The following is a 15449-nucleotide window of genomic DNA, read 5'->3' as shown; positions in this document are numbered from 1 at the left end:
GTGCATTGGACATAAGAATCTTGTTCTTTCACTGGCCTGATCGTCCGTGAATTTTTGTTCCTGATTATTGAAAATAATAAATTTATTTTTTTCAATTACACATCATTAATTTCACGTTTACGGAACAAAGGGGACTGATGATGAGGGCATAATGCAGCATCATTTCACTCTATCACGTTGCGCGTCAGCTGTGCATAGTGTGCGCTCGTCGGTCGTTCAAATTTTCCCCCTTTTATTTATTTATTCATTTATTTATTTTTGTTGAGGACATCGTATTTATCATAACAATTTATTTCTATGTATACCTGCCTACTTCCACTTGTTCGACTCCTTTCAGGGATCATCGGGTTTAGACGGCATGAAGGTGAGTGAAATCAATGTAAATAGGGAATGTGATATGGTGGGGTAGGCATGAAAAATACTGAATGATCAATTCTGCTTTTCATCAGGGAGCCCAAGGTGAGCCAGGCACTAAAGGCGAGAGAGGCGATCCAGGACTACCGGTAAGTCCACACTGTCATAATACCAAAATTTATCATCGAAATTTAACGCGCAATAAATTCACACCGAGAATATTTTACGGCAGACGGAGTTGATTTGTTTGACCTGAGGTTCTTAATGAGTATCTTTGATTCTCCAAGAATGAACAATTTTGTTGAACTTTCTCCCATTTCATTGTATAATACTTATTCACCAATCATTCCCACCCTTCTTAAATTGATCCAATTAAATTCTTAATTATTCAAAAATTAAAAAACATCATCCCATCTCAAATAAACCTTCTTTGTAAAAAGTCATTTTTCCCCTTCGGTTCTCTCATCCCCAGAGCTCTCTGCGGTTTCCTCGTACCCAGAGATATTTCACGTAGATCTCATGTCACCCTCAGAAAAGTCCACCCCAAAATGTTCTCTCCTTGGCCGCAATAGCCACATATATATTCCTCAAAAGGTGAAATCTACTCCATCAAGCCCCCCCTCCCTCACTTACCCGATATTAATACCATTTTCGTTTTATCCCTAGGGTACCGACGGGATTCCTGGTGCACAGGTATTGCTATCACACCAAGTCAACATCCAAAACCCCCCATAAACCGTTTCCACCCCCACCCCAGCCCCCAATATCCCAATAAAACTTTCACAGTCTCTTCCAGTCATTATCAGAGTGAGTTGAAACTAACTCTCGCTTGTCTGCTCACTAACTGTCCATTCCCCTTTACTTCCACATAAACCCACCCCCCGACCCCCTCGAGAAAGCCATCTCTCCCGTAACCCATCTCCATTCTCTTCACTATTCCAAATCCCCGTTTGTCTCCCATGTACAATTATTCTCTATCCTTATATATACCATCCCCCACTGTCTAAAACCTTGTGCGGCACTGCCGGATATCCGGCGCCTCCTCCATTCCAACAATTTCACACTTCCTTGGCGATTAATCACTCCTGCAATGTGACCGTATTACAGGGCTCCAAAGGCGACAAAGGTGCCCCAGGCGAAACCGTGAGTACACTAAACACACCAAGTTTTCATCATTTTCCTTTAAGCCCTCCCACCCTTCCCCACCCCCTCTGTGTCTCATTATTAAATGCGTTGAATTGGCCCCAAAGCCGAGTTAGACGAAAATTCATCGGCTCTTCATTATTATTTTGGGCTTATTATGATCCCATGGGTGTTAATTAGTGTCTTAGGGAAGATTTAGGGGAATAGATACATTTTTGACCTCCGAGGACGATGACGAAGTTAACTGATTAGAGATATTGCATGTTTTATGGTGAGGAAAAATAGGAAAAAAATAAACCGCCGTAAAAAGTAAGGTGACTTCTGATTGTGTTTTTAGATGAAATATGCCACAATGATTTATGGGAAAAAATGCCGACGCGGTGGACATTTTTTTAATTAATGCGGGGAAAAGTTATTGTCCATAGCGGTAAAATCAAAGGGACAATTAATTATGAGAAATAAGAGAAATTATGGCGCTGGCTCGTAAATCTGCCTGGCGCTCTACTCGAGTTCTAGGTTTTTGTTCGGTCAGTGGAAAATTTCATTCGATAATTTTTCAATTTCGTCCTGATTAATTTCAATGAGAATCTATTCTTAACTACTTCAAGGAAGTCCAAAAATATAATCTTTCGGGGAATACGAATATTAGTGATTAGTGGAACCTTTAAAACAGGACTTGGAAATCTATGTAAAAATGGGAACATTCCACTGAAAAATGTCGCAGTTATTGATAATTGAAGGGAATCCATTTTAAACCCTTCAATCTTTTCCGTTCGGCCGCAAAAAATATCTCTCATTCGTCAAATCGCGAAATTGGAAATGTTAGTATGACTCACATTCGGCTACATAACGGTCCTCGACGTCAGCACACACACTCTTGAGAACATTCACCCACAGCCTCCAGCACTAAAAAAAACATTCATTTTTATTTAATCGGTATCATAATTTTCTACATTTTCCTTTGTACTTTTGTTTATTTTCTGAATTTTTCAACAAGTGAATTATTCATGAGAAAATAAAATCCATAAGAGGCCGCATGTAATAAAAAATTATTTCATTTGGTTAAAGGTATTGCTAGCAGTTTTACAAAACTGATAGCATCTGAACTCGTAAAATATCGGGAGACGGATGGACGTTCTTAATAGAAAATAAAAACTATTTTCCCTATTTCCAAAATACATACTACAAAATTCCTGATCCACACATTCATTTCCCACATGTGCACATGAAAACGTATTAATCTCCTGATATTTTCAATTTAAGAGAAGTTCTTATTAACAATAAATGATTTTCCGAAAATGATTAAAAACATTATGTTTATTGCCTCCAACGTGATCAAGAACTGCCAAAGCAGTTAACATAAATGTCTTTAATAAAAGATTTTTTTCATCCCCGACTACTTTCCCCAGTGCAGTAACTTCAACTACATTAAACAATATAATTCCCCAAATTATTATTGTAATTGATCTTTATCCCGCGTTTTTACCATCTCCCCAGTGAGGGAAAAAACAAAGCTAGATAGCTGCCACCAGCACTCGCCCAGAACAATGGAAGGGTAGCAACCCCTAGCCGACGTTATATCCCAAAACCCCTAAAAACACCCTCCTATTATTTCTCTCTCCCCCTCCCCCGCCTCCCCCTCCTCAGTGGACCTTTGCCAAGGGGTGAAACCTTTCGCGCAAAAACCACTGCTTTAATTAACGAGAAAATTAAATAAAAAAAAAAACGATGAAGCAGTAGAACGAACAAAATTTCCGAAGACTCATCCTCCATTTCATCGAGTTTCTGAAATATTGTTCATGTAATTTAGGCTCACGACGAGACGAGAGCGCAATGCACTAGAAAAATTTTACTCTCACAAAAATTTTTTTTTATTTATTTTTTTCTTTCATCACATTCAACTATTGCTTGGCCTAATTGCACGCGGTGAAGATCAAAGAAAATATATTTTTGTTCTGCTTTTTTTTTATGAGAAAATGGTCAAAGCCGGGACTGCTAAAGGTTGTTCATTTTTATTGTTGATGGTTATTGCAGGGTGAGCCGGGTAAAAAGGGCAAGAGGGGAGACAAGGGAAGCAAAGGTGATCAAGGGGTACCGGGACTGGACGCACCATGTCCACTGGGCGCCGATGGCCTACCACTTGCTGGATGCGGTTGGCGAGCACCACAGGTACATTTTTTATTTATTTACGGAGACTAGTCAAGTCTTCGCGTTGTTACGGGCAATATATTTTTCTCGAAATATTTTGATAGTTCACTAGGACGAGGATTCAATTGTTTAAATTAAAAATTATCGGATGAAATCGAAGAAGGATTTTATGTTTTTACGAGTTTTAATTTCGTCCAAATCGAAAGGGGGAAACGCTTTTAACTATTACTACGCATTAGATAAAATAATGGCGATATGAGAGAATCCTATAACTTACGAGATACGAACAATGTCCTAGTTAACGTGAGTAAAAGCTTTCCGCGTCTTTAATGAGGGCGAAATAATTACATTCTCTCCAAAATTCGTTAAGGCGCGACCGCACTAAAATTCCATCATCACAGAAGCTTTCATTCATTCGCCCTGACGATGGTTTACTGCAAAAGAGTCAAATATCTCAATAATCGTACGTGAATTATTTTGGTATCTCAAATAAATAGTTTACGGTATATTCCCGTTCCAAAAATATTTCCCCCTCACTGAACTATATTTCAAAGAACGAATATTATGTTCTAAAAATAAAACAATCAAACGTTCAATGTGTATCGCATAAAACTGAGGGAATCAAGTTGTGAAGTACAATCGACCTGCATGCTTTGTTTCAACTGGGAATACTAATATTGAAATGAAGAGTGGCAAAGGGTTCATTAACGCTTACGACATTTGAAGAACAATTTTATTAATAATCTACCGGTTGTTTTGGTGTATTTTTTTTGCTTTGTGGGGAAAAAATTGGGATATTTGGTTAACAGGACGTGATGAGCACACCGAATCCATCGAACGAGGGACCCGAACCAGCTGAAACTGATTACGAGGAGCAGGAAGAGGATTATGAGGAGGAATACACGGACCCCAGTGGCAATATGGCGGAGAAATAACAGCTCCAACCGAGCCAAACGAGACGTACACCGATTTCACCCGTTTTCTACATGGTCGAATATCAAAAGCAACTCAATAATCTATCTTAGCCCTTATTTTCAACCGCGCACAGACGTTTTATGGAATGCACCGACACCTCTTGAACCCAACTACTGATGCTTCTATCGTTGTATCTGATCCTGTCTACCTAGAACTAACTGACCCATCCGGTAATTGTGGCTTATTTTTTAACATGGATGTGTGGGGCGTTAACTTGCATGTGGTGAATTTTAAGTGACTCTAGTTTTATTATTTTTAACATTTTAATTGATTTTTTCTCGCTAAGGAATTCTACCATTTTTTTAAATAGTCGTTTTCGATTTTATTGATAACTAATAAATACGTTCTAATTACTAGAGTGTGTTCCGATTGCCAAATTTTTTTTGTGATCAAAAAATAATAACTCAGGTGAGAGGATACCATGAAAAAGGACATCATAAAGTCGAAATCGACTCTCTACTCGTGTTTATTCAAAAACGCTGGGAGTTTAACAGCTGACCGAATTTCAGGGGAGTTTTCAATATTTACAAATTCATGTTGAGGGCTGCATAATTGAACGGTGGGAAAACTGCAGCGTGGCTGGCAGTTCGGTATTCAAACTTGAGTTTATGCCCGCGTTTCAATAGGAGACGTTGAATTTCGAACCCAATAGACAGACTTTTGTATTTTACCATCGGAAAAAACTGCATTTTAAAGTAGTAAAAACAATAAACTTGATAAAACCCAAATCATAATTTCAAAAAATATAAAGAGATACTTTTCACCAGGTGCGAGGCGAAAAAAACCGACTAACAATGTCTTTGGTAAAAAAATTCAACTCTCCACTCCCTCGCCCGCATACGAATGACTCAGAAAATCGATTTTATTGATACGAAATTTGGATACCTCATCGCTTTCAAAATATCGCCCAAAACCCTGTTGTAATAAATGTCCCCCTTCCCTAAACCAATATAAATGCCTTTTTTATCACGCCAACGATACAATTAATAAAGCCTGAATATGACATTTCAGTCGAGAATATTACGCGAGTGGTTACTCGAAGAGGAGGAGGAGCAGTTGGATAATAACGATGGAGTGTCAGTAATGCGTTCATCACGAGGCAATTGACGTCAATCAATTTATCTTCACACTCATCTCCACTCTACCGTAATCATCCCTCCCTCATCATGAAGAAAACGGGTGTCCAATCAACAGAGACAACAATTAAATGAAAAATAGGATTCCCATTGAGACCCGAAACGAGTGCAAAATAAAGTTCTTTTTTTTTTAACGGTGAACTCTTAAAGGTTCTTGTCCAGTAAGTGTTGTAAATAGATGTACTTACAAGTGCCAAGCACCGAAATAAGTGTGAGTGCGTCAGTCGTTCGTGTGTGTCAATGTAAATAATATAAAAATATTTATATACCGTATCAGTTTAACGATAAACACAAACAGATTTTAATGAAATTCATGCTTGTGGTAATTTTAATAATCTATTTCACATCGATCCAATTATTCTCGGGAGATATTATTAGCTATCGTTTGATTATTGTACGTCAATTACCAATACAAACTGACTTTTCATATTATTTATGTACTAAATATAATGAATCTCTATTATGCATCAATTTAATGTCTCGCATTATTACCCGGAAAATCGAAATATGTAATAACGTATCGGCAACCGACGAACGCTGTCACGTGAGGCTATACACAAAATAATTCTCCCCTCCACTGATTCCCATCCACATATATATTAAATCAAATTAAAAAATCATGTAATTATTTCCTTGCTCAAATTAATATACAAAGAATTTTTTTGGTAAGGAATGTGATTATTGATCGGGAAATGGACGGTGATGATTGATTAATCATTGAACCATAGTAAGCATTTCAAAACGTTTTAATTAAATCGTAGACCTTCAATTTTTGAACAATTTAAATTTCTTAAAGTATTTTTGAATTACCTCCTTGGGGTAGGGCTTAACAACTACACACGTGGGAATGTTCTCAGGCTGTTCTATCCAGAGTTTATGGTCCACTTTGGATTCCTCCAGCTTTGAGTGTAGCTCGTGAAGACTTTTATCATCTGGGGCCTGCAAAAAGTGTTATAGGTTTTTACTGTGAAGCTCTGTTCATTTTCAGAGGGTTCAATAGTCGGAGCCGATTAATGTTCAACGACTTGTCGGATACTGGATTATCATGATGAAAAATTTATGAAAGATGGTATTGATCAGTTTTTTGCTCTGTTTAAATAAACGAAGAGTTATTTTTCACTGAATTGTCCTGGATTCACAAGAAATCGAAATCGTCTTCAATAATTATCGTTAAATAGTCCATTACTGTAGTCATTGATTCGGAATGGAAAAATTATTCCCAGTCAGAATTGGGTGAAAAATAAATCTCCGGTTAAAAAATAAAATTTCTAAAAAATCAATCCATGTAAACCAATGTTTTAAAAATACTCATTGTGTACTAAATGTAATGTAATTGACGAACTGCAAGAGATAGGGTTTAATAAAAATTTAATTCTGATATCATTACCTCCAAGATGACTTTATGCATATTGTCCAAATCGGACAAATAAGCCTGAGTATGTTCATCATTGTAGAACAAATGTGTGACAGCAGTACAGGCATGACATGCTTGAGCTATGACTGCACCCACTGGCCATTGCATGGTCTTCGTCAGATCTCCACGAACAATCACATATTGCACAATCCCAGACATTTTCCCAAAATTACTATGCTAACTTTCACTAGTGTCTCTAAAGTCCTTTGTTTATATTTTGGTTAGGTTATGGCGTACAAACACCGAACAGTTATTACTAAAAATTAAAATAAAAGCTTCCGAATTCAACTAATTTGTCACTGAATCTGTTGTCCCTCCAATCACTGCACATTCGGATGAATTGTTATTGTTGTTCAATGCCACTGCGTGACTTTGGGCAGTGTTTGTGTGTTGACCCGGCACTGTTCTCTGTCCCCCGACCCTAGGTATCAACACTTGAGCTTTACCCACTATTCTCTATCTACCGAAGCTAACCCAGGTACATGAAACCGGTTTACCCCCCGGGAAACAGTAATTACTTTCGCTTTCACCAGTAGACGCTAACACGACCGACGCGAGGGAATGCCACAACCCACCATTTTGGACGCTACCACGTTACGCATGCGCACGAGCATTCCAGCGCGCACAGGGGGAAGGGAGGTTGGCTGGGCAATTTCAGACAAAGACATCTCGTTTCCGACGCGATTTAATAAAAATGACAACGACAGACATTGTAGTGGAATAGATAGACACGTAAATTCGTAGACAAATTTTCAGATTGACATACCCCGATAGACAATTGACTGCAAACAACAGCAAGGAACTGTAAAACGAGAGCGCCAATACTCCGATGAGTTGGCTAAACGGAGCTCGGTATTGCAGAGATCGTTAAAAAATCGTTCTTCAGTCAGTCGTAATTTTTCGCTCGCGCTGAGAGATGGCAGCATAAGCTCGTGTCCAAAATGAAATTTGTCTGAACAAACGACCCCTTCCTCAACTCAACAGCACGCGGTGCGTAAATATTGTTGCGATTCGGAGCAAAGTGAAAATTCAGTGATTTAATAACTTTAGATAATTCAAAATGAAAACTAAGAAGGATCGTAAGCAAAAACCTGTACTCAAAGTGAAGAAGGAACCCAAATCTGGAGACACAACCCTCAAGAAAGCAGTGAAGAATGTCAAAGACATATTGAAGGTGAGGAGAATATACATCACGTGTTCACATAACCTCTCTTTTTCTCAAACATTTTAATGTTTTGCCAGTTTTGTGGAATGAATAATTAAATTGAAACATAACTATTTCTGGTGATTATCCAGAAGAGAACAAACGTAATAAATTATGGGATAGCAATGAAGATTGCTGATACACAACAGTAGAAGATTTCTACGACTATTTTTTATTGTTTAATTAAATTATTCAACGATGTTGGATTTTGCAGAAATTTAATTTTCTCACCTGTGCGTACATTTCAGAAAGCCACGAATAAGAAAGCAAGTACAGTAGTGAAGAAAGAAACGAAGCCAATACTGAAGAGACCAGTGAAAAAAGACACGAAAGCCGATAAAGAAAAGAATCGGTCCCTGAGTTTCATCAGAATCGATAAAACGAAGGGAAAGAAACAAATAAAAAAAGCTCTTGTGAAGAAAGAGCCAGCAAACGTGACACAATCTGAAAAAGGATTGATTTACATTGGGCATATACCGCATGGATTTTATGAGGAGCAGATGAAAGAATATTTCTCACAGTTTGGAAAAGTCACGCGAGTTCGAGTATCGAGATCTAAGATCGTAAGTTCAAGCACTAAATAACGTATTGCTCAGCTACACTCGCAATTCCAAAAAAATATGGTTTTAAAATATATTTATTGATCGTATTTTTTCGTTTTCTCCTTCTGTCAATTTACTCTGTCATTTTTCAGCTATATAAATTACTCTTATGCATTAATTCTTTATTTCCAACAGACTGGACACAGTAAAGGCTATGGTTACGTTGAATTTTTACACCCAGAAGTTGCAAAAATCGCTGCAGAATCCATGAATAATTATTTGATGAGTGGTAGACTTGTAAAAGGTGATTTGCAAAGAAATAATTCTATAAATTAGTTGGTTTATTATTAATTTCTTGAACTTCTCTAAGCAACTTATGAATCTACTTTTAGCGGAATACATACCACCAGAAAAGCAACACCAGCATTACTTCAATGGCTCAAACTGGAAAATCGGAGGCCATCCGAAATTGAAAAGAAGAATGAAGGCAGTTCGCCGTAACAATGGCCCAATACCAAACGCTGAACATAATAAATTTGTCAAAAAGACTGTCAGCAAACTCTCGAAATTGTCGGAGGTATTGAAAAATGAGGGCATTGACTTCAAGATGAAGTTGGGCGATGTAGAAATTTAAATACATGTTCATAAATTTTATTATATTATTTGGCATGTTAGACTACAATATTTATCCTGTTTTCCACCCTTGAGTACTTATGAGTATTTTTATACTAGAAAATTTCTCCCGAGCTGTCTGAATTCGAATCGATTATTGGGGACATACCCATGGATTTTTTGCTTTCTGTCACGTTCTTCGTTCGTTTCCATTTCATTCTACGGTTTTGAAACCAGACCTTTACCTGCAACATGATACATAAATATATATTCAACAGGGGAGAGGATGTTAAAAAAAAATTATTAATCTTCACCTGTCTCTCGGTTAGATCAAGGGCCACCGCAATTTCATATCTCCGTAATCTCGTCAAATAATTACTGTGCCCAAACTCATACTCCAAATGACGAACCTGTTGTTTCGTGAAGGCTGTCCTCTCCTTCCTGGCTTTCGCGTCGTAATTCTTTTTGCAATTTGTTTTCACTTCTGAAAAAAATGAGGCTCTTTCAAAATGAAATTAATAAAATTTAACAAAAATGATTTTTTTATTCGTATCTATTCCCACTGCTGATACGGGCTTATGGCGGCTTCACTACATCGCATATTGATTCTGAAAAATAGAATTTTTCCGTGTTTTGCGCCAAAAAATTGCTAGCTCTCAGTTGCTCTTCATCTGATATCTAGATCTCTAGAAGAGCCGCCTTTTGTGCCGCCTAATGACAGCGGCAAAGACCAAATGACGTAATTGTATTGTAAAAAAAAATGGTGTTTGTGGGTGTACACTGAAGCTTCTCAGTAGCTATCCCACAACTGCTCAAACTATTAAATCAAAAGACAATATTAAACATGAAATAAGAAAAATCCAAGAAAGTTGTTCGATTCCATTTCCCGTAGAAACATGAACGAAAAAGGAAAATAAATTGAAGATAATGAGGTACAATTTTTTATTAACTTTGAACTCATTAAAGTTCCATTCATGTCTTGAGAATCCAATTCCCTGGACCGCTATATGAGTTATCTGGTCCCTGGGAATATACCCCGGAAGGAAAGTTGTTAAATGACAAAAAAGAGAGTGACCGTTGGTACTTGAGGCACGACATAAACGAGTCTCCATAATTTTCCCATCAAATCTGGTCTAATCTGAAAGCTCCATATATACTATTAGAGAATTGCTGCTTGATATTTCTGATGGAATGATACCAGACTTTATTCCATGTTTTTGTCTGCAATTTTTTCGCTAAGCAGTCGATTTGTACATTTTTTCATTCCTGGAGCAATATTGCGAACATAGTATAATATAAATATCTTGGACGACAATTAATATTGCAAATCAGTCTAAAAAGCTAGACAAAAAACTGATTATGAACATGAAATAAATGCGTGAAAAGCAAAAAAACATTTCTGAAAAAAGTTATTAACAAATTGCATGAACGCGTGAAAGAAAACATAGGAGAAAATAAGATTTCTCAAATGAAGCAGTAAAATTGTCAATGTAACATAAATGTTACATAAATATAACATAAATATAACATAAATGTTTAGACTGGCATAGGTAGATTATAGCCACATTGGAGGCGACATTAAAGCCATTAAATTCCGCACAAAATGATACTAAAGTGACAACGTTCTGAAATAAATGCCAATGTGAATTGCCTCGCAGCATGGTGAATAAAAATTCATGAGGAATAAAGAAACAGTTTGTACATAAACAACTTGCCATATTGGGTATGCTTGGGTAGAATGATGGTATGGTCATCCTGGTTATCCGTGGAATGTTCGGACTGATCGTAATCCATGGGAATCTGTGTACCGTTTTCCGATGGCAATGGTATTGTGGCCTCTTGGTATGAGACCTCCCAGTTGTGGACACCGCATATGACACTTGTTGGGTATTGGCAGAGGGTTGAATAGTACCTGGTATCTTGCTCCGGTGGAAGGTCTTGGTAATTGAGGTTTAAACTTTCCGGGGATTGATATTGCCATCTGATGTTTGAACGAGAATTTTTGCAGTTATTGGGCGATGAAGTAGATCTTAATTCAAGCACGAGAAACGAGAAAAAATGACAGCAATAGAAATAGCAGATAATTTCGGTTGTGGACAGAATGCAAAATGGATTTTTTTTGAGGATTCGCTCCACTGAGTGAAAAAAATAGTTCTGCCGACAAATTATAATTCAATTAGACGCAAGAGAAACTATTTATTTTACGGAACAAAGTGCTGTCGGCCAAACTGAATAATTACGCGGAGAGAAATTGAAGAAAAATTCCGTCATCAACATATTCGACTCATAGTATAGACGCCTGAAAGTCTCGCAGTTCAAATGATTGTCATACAATAGATTATAGGGCTGGCTGACAATTTGAATTCTTCTAGAGATATTTCCAATGATAACGACTAAATTTCTATTTTAATGACAGATTAAATTTACTTGCAGCGAAATGTTTAATTATCTTCGAGTTAACATGCTCCGCTCCATTCGACATTCTCACGCTGAATATAATTTTTTCGGCAGAATTAATTTTTCTTACGTTGAAGAATTTATTAGAGAGACGTTACGAATGCGTTAAAGAATGTTATTGAATTCCTGATGAAGTTTCTATAAGCCCTTAGGTCACTCTGCTCAAATGGTCAATGAAAAATATTTTATGAAAATGCCAATGAGTTCACATTTTCTCTACAATATATTGTATGTATTCTACATAATTTTTCGACTTCGAATTTTTTCACACAATTTTTTTCACTCATTTAGAAGATCAAGCTCTGAAATGAAAAATTTAACCCGGAGAAATTATATAGAAATACCTCCATAGAATAAATTGTCCAACGAAATTCAATTTCGTTGAGGTTTTCCCTCGAATATTTTCCATTGAACATTTTCTTTAGAACAGTCTGATAAATTCACTACATTTTTCAATTAAATGTTTCCCACATCGTAGTCTTTCCGACGAAATTTTTTCGTACCTCCTCGCTTTCCCACAATATCTCCTTTTCTCTCTGTCCTTTCGATCTTACCTCAATTGTTGATTCTTATTTCCAACAACACTTTCTTCATGATCGAACTGCTCGCAACTGGAGTAATTCCAAAATCGTTCGATTTCAAAATTATGCGAATGAACAGGGCTCTGCGGAGTCGGCGGAGTGGGTGGTAACACAAAAATTGTGCACTTTTTATCCACGGGATTCATCTTGAACCATTCAGTATGTCACTCAATAATTTTTCAAAATAATTTAACTCACGAAATTCGAACAAACTCCGGGTTTCGACTGTCCCCCGAGCCAGCCGGTGCCCAGTGAAGAACAAGATAAAAGTAACAGAATAAAAAGACAGCTGTCAGTGATAGTAGCTGCGTAGGAGTGCATTTGTCGTATTGTGAAAACGTGGGAGGGGGCTCCTTTCCTCAGAGCTTGATCTTGTCTGAAAAATCAACGGGCCAATCAGGATGAAAGTGTTAGTCACCACTCATCTGGGTGTCCAACAGGCAGTTAGTATGGAACCGAGAGTGTCACACGCTAACAGTGGGCGGTCTGAAGCATTTTCGTCACCACCGAAACCCAACAAAATGCGATGGCTGACTTAAAAACCCCTTTTTTTGCATTTCTTCGTCTCGTCAGTGAGTCAACACGACGTTTGTAACAATTGGGGGTCGTAAATTTGGATTGGAATCTTTTGGCGGAAGGGTCTGATGTCCATTATTCTGTCGTCGGTGTAATTTCGGCGAGGGGAGCGTGATTTAAAGGCCTTTAGGGCGCACCTAAGATAACACAGTCGAAGAACTGGAAAAAATGGTTCAGGATTTTTTGAATTATGGAATATCAAATACTTTTGTATGTTAATATGTCGATTCCCCTACGACGTGGACGAAGCGGTTCAATAAACAAAAATTCTATTCAATTAAAAGGAGAATTCAGTACCAAAGCGGTACAACGATCCGCCTCCTTGAGTTTTAGCTGAGTTTTTACGAAGCATCTTTGAATCGAAGGGACGCAGCCAAATTTTCGTAATGATAAAGGAAATCAATTAATCAATTATTTCGTAATGATAAAGGAAGGCAATTATTTTTTAAGGGTGAATGCCAAAGCCTTGAATGACTTGATGGCTTCAACCAAAATTTTCGGTGCTGGATTTACGATTTGATAATTCTGTCGGAAGCTGAAAATAATCCTGAGAAACTTCCAGAGTTCTGGAGTCGTGAGAATCCCCCGGTGGGCTAGTGAAGATGACGAGAATACCAGACAGTGCCAGACGCGTAAACGACGACCTAACAGTTTTACACGAATCCGAGTCTCCACACCCTTTGATTTTACGACTAGAATTATTCATTTATGATGTCGACAACACGACCTACAGAACATAAATTTCGGTTTTGTGAATACAGTTGGTCCTCAATTAGTTATAATTTCATTGTTATTTATTACTCAATGATATTACGTGTTAATGAAAGGGTCTAATGTAAATATTGCATTGTTGTTCATTCATAAAATAATTGAGATTTCATCAGTGATTGGGGTAAGAATATATATTTGTGTTGCAAACATAGATGACTGTACCATTTCCCATACACTACCTATTTATACCCACGAATTAATTATAACTATCGGCGTAATCTAGAATAGTTCTTTAAGTATGATGGCCGGAGCATAAAAAATATTCTCCAATACTCTGGTGTTTAAAAACAGATGTACTTGAACAGACATCTACTCTCCATGTAGATATTCGCATCGTAAGGGCCTTCTCCGGGCATCTCTCTAATGCTCATGCCGGGCTTCTGGCAGTCGACAGTTTGCAGTTCGATGTTGAATTTCACTGCGTTCTACCAAGTCAATAAACACTAGTAAACTCTATCCTAACGCATTCTGACAGTCATGGATAACCGTTGGAGGAGTGCCGGTAAAATATCACTTTATTCTGTTCTATTTACAACATATTCGTTGTCTCTGTTCATTTTATCGTGAGTCAGAAGTAAATTCGTCGATTGAATTCGTAGATTGTGAATTGTAATAACATAATCAAATGGAAGAGGGAATTCTATAATTGATCTGCGGTGTATGAATTTGGATATCAAAATTTTATTCACATCTCAAGCTGAAAAATAGACTTCTTCTTCTTGTTCATCTTGTACTTCTTCTTGTTCATCTTGTCTTGAGTTCAAAAATAAAATAAAGTGAAGTAGAATAAATATAATAGAGGAAATTCAAAAGTGTTCATTTAATTAAGTGATCTGCGTATAATTGTGAATTATTACAGAATTTGTTTATGGCTCATGAGTTAATTCCAGGGATTGCTGATGTGACACTCCAAGCTTACGCACATCGTCATGGTACGTTGGACACTGGAGAATCTGGAGTCTGTTGGCGTCCGCGAGCTAAACCGATTGCCCTCACCATCGCCTGTTTAATAATTTTGTCCCTCGCCGTGTATTGGTTGATCGTCGGACCGATCTACGAGAGCCAGAGAAACGCAGGGCGGGGTGCCAGGGGTGAGAGGAATTGTGACGGATAAACTCCATTTTTATTATTTACGTTAAGAATAAAACAAGAACAACATGTAAACTGTGACCTTCCCATTCATCCATTGCTTTAAATCTTAGTTTATAATTTATCATTTTTTATCGTTCATGTTATCGACCTTCAAATTTGTATCGAATTAATAAAAAAGTTTATGAAAAGTTAGTCGAAATAATTCTAATAGTATCCGCGTGGATTAAGATCTCATTTTGTGAAATTCCCTTGAAGGTTTTTTTAATCAAGGAAATAATTACTTCAGAAACATTTTTGCGGTTTAAAACCGAAATTTATAATGTTAAAAATATATATATATATATGAAAATAATGATTTTAATTCAAATCACGTCGTGAAAAGATTAAATTTATGTGGAAAGAATGGCAAAAATGATATTTACCTTTGAAGACGCCGAAACTTTC

General features: G+C 37.2%; 4 protein-coding genes across 31 annotated transcripts in view; 2 read left to right on the top strand and 2 right to left on the bottom strand.

The window, feature by feature from the left end:
* LOC135164253 (collagen alpha chain CG42342-like) overlaps positions 1 to 6227 on the top strand; it is a 132538-nt gene extending 126311 nt beyond the window's left edge. For 18 of the 22 annotated variants that reach the window (XM_064124465.1, XM_064124504.1, XM_064124443.1 and 15 more), the window contains 7 exons: positions 338 to 364; positions 450 to 503; positions 1021 to 1047; positions 1462 to 1497; positions 3532 to 3666; positions 4455 to 4790; positions 5632 to 6227. In XM_064124465.1, coding sequence (XP_063980535.1) covers positions 338 to 364; positions 450 to 503; positions 1021 to 1047; positions 1462 to 1497; positions 3532 to 3666; positions 4455 to 4580 — 405 coding nt within the window. In that variant the 3' untranslated portion in view covers positions 4581 to 4790; positions 5632 to 6227. The remainder of the gene's footprint in view (positions 1 to 337; positions 365 to 449; positions 504 to 1020; positions 1048 to 1461; positions 1498 to 3531; positions 3667 to 4454; positions 4791 to 5631) is intronic. The other 4 variants (XM_064124433.1, XM_064124450.1, XM_064124457.1 and 1 more) reach the window with 4 other exon arrangements.
* Positions 1 to 8005, bottom strand: part of LOC135164397 (putative peptidyl-tRNA hydrolase PTRHD1) — a 141087-nt gene extending 133082 nt beyond the window's left edge. For 4 of the 7 annotated variants that reach the window (XM_064124703.1, XM_064124693.1, XM_064124707.1 and 1 more), the window contains exons 1-3: positions 7144 to 8005; positions 6567 to 6695; positions 2334 to 2403 (exon numbers count right to left, since the gene is read on the bottom strand). In XM_064124703.1, the coding sequence (XP_063980773.1) occupies positions 2334 to 2403; positions 6567 to 6695; positions 7144 to 7329 (385 nt within the window). In that variant the 5' untranslated portion in view covers positions 7330 to 8005. Of the gene's footprint in view, positions 1 to 2333; positions 2404 to 6484; positions 6696 to 7143 lie in introns of those variants that run through there. The other 3 variants (XM_064124736.1, XM_064124726.1, XM_064124717.1) reach the window with 2 other exon arrangements.
* A 30-nt stretch (positions 8006 to 8035) lies between these two features.
* LOC135164380 (MKI67 FHA domain-interacting nucleolar phosphoprotein) lies at positions 8036 to 9578 on the top strand. The gene is made up of 4 exons (XM_064124659.1): positions 8036 to 8344; positions 8623 to 8937; positions 9112 to 9220; positions 9309 to 9578. The coding sequence occupies exons 1-4, from the start codon at positions 8231 to 8233 to the stop codon at positions 9548 to 9550; spliced, it is 780 nt and encodes a 259-aa protein (XP_063980729.1). The 5' UTR covers positions 8036 to 8230; the 3' UTR covers positions 9551 to 9578.
* A 66-nt stretch (positions 9579 to 9644) lies between these two features.
* Positions 9645 to 12836, bottom strand: LOC135164388 (homeobox protein MOX-2-like). Its single transcript, XM_064124672.1, has 4 exons — positions 12540 to 12836; positions 11244 to 11509; positions 9843 to 10012; positions 9645 to 9773 (listed from the first exon to the last, which is right to left on the bottom strand). The coding sequence occupies exons 1-4, from the start codon at positions 12710 to 12712 to the stop codon at positions 9645 to 9647; spliced, it is 738 nt and encodes a 245-aa protein (XP_063980742.1). The 5' UTR covers positions 12713 to 12836.
* Positions 12837 to 15449: the final 2613 nt, after the last annotated feature.

Source organism: Diachasmimorpha longicaudata, chromosome 1 (assembly GCF_034640455.1).
Source record: "Diachasmimorpha longicaudata isolate KC_UGA_2023 chromosome 1, iyDiaLong2, whole genome shotgun sequence".
Lineage (NCBI taxonomy): Eukaryota > Metazoa > Arthropoda > Insecta > Hymenoptera > Braconidae > Diachasmimorpha > Diachasmimorpha longicaudata.
The sequence above is the reverse complement of the archived record's forward strand: the minus strand, read 5'-3'. Positions and strand labels throughout refer to the sequence as shown.

Coding starts and splice junctions, on each gene's coding strand:
- LOC135164388 (XM_064124672.1), bottom strand. CDS start 12,712: ATGAATCCCGTGGATAAAAAGTGCACAATTTTTGTGTTACCACCCACT. Junction 11,510..12,539: donor AATAAGAATCAACAATTGAG/GTAAGATCGAAA, acceptor TTCAAACATCAG/ATGGCAATATCAATCCCCGG. Junction 9,774..9,842: donor TTGATCTAACCGAGAGACAG/GTGAAGATTAAT, acceptor ATCATGTTGCAG/GTAAAGGTCTGGTTTCAAAA.
- LOC135164380 (XM_064124659.1), top strand. CDS start 8,231: ATGAAAACTAAGAAGGATCGTAAGCAAAAACCTGTACTCAAAGTGAAG. Junction 8,345..8,622: donor ATGTCAAAGACATATTGAAG/GTGAGGAGAATA, acceptor CGTACATTTCAG/AAAGCCACGAATAAGAAAGC. Junction 9,221..9,308: donor GAGTGGTAGACTTGTAAAAG/GTGATTTGCAAA, acceptor ATCTACTTTTAG/CGGAATACATACCACCAGAA.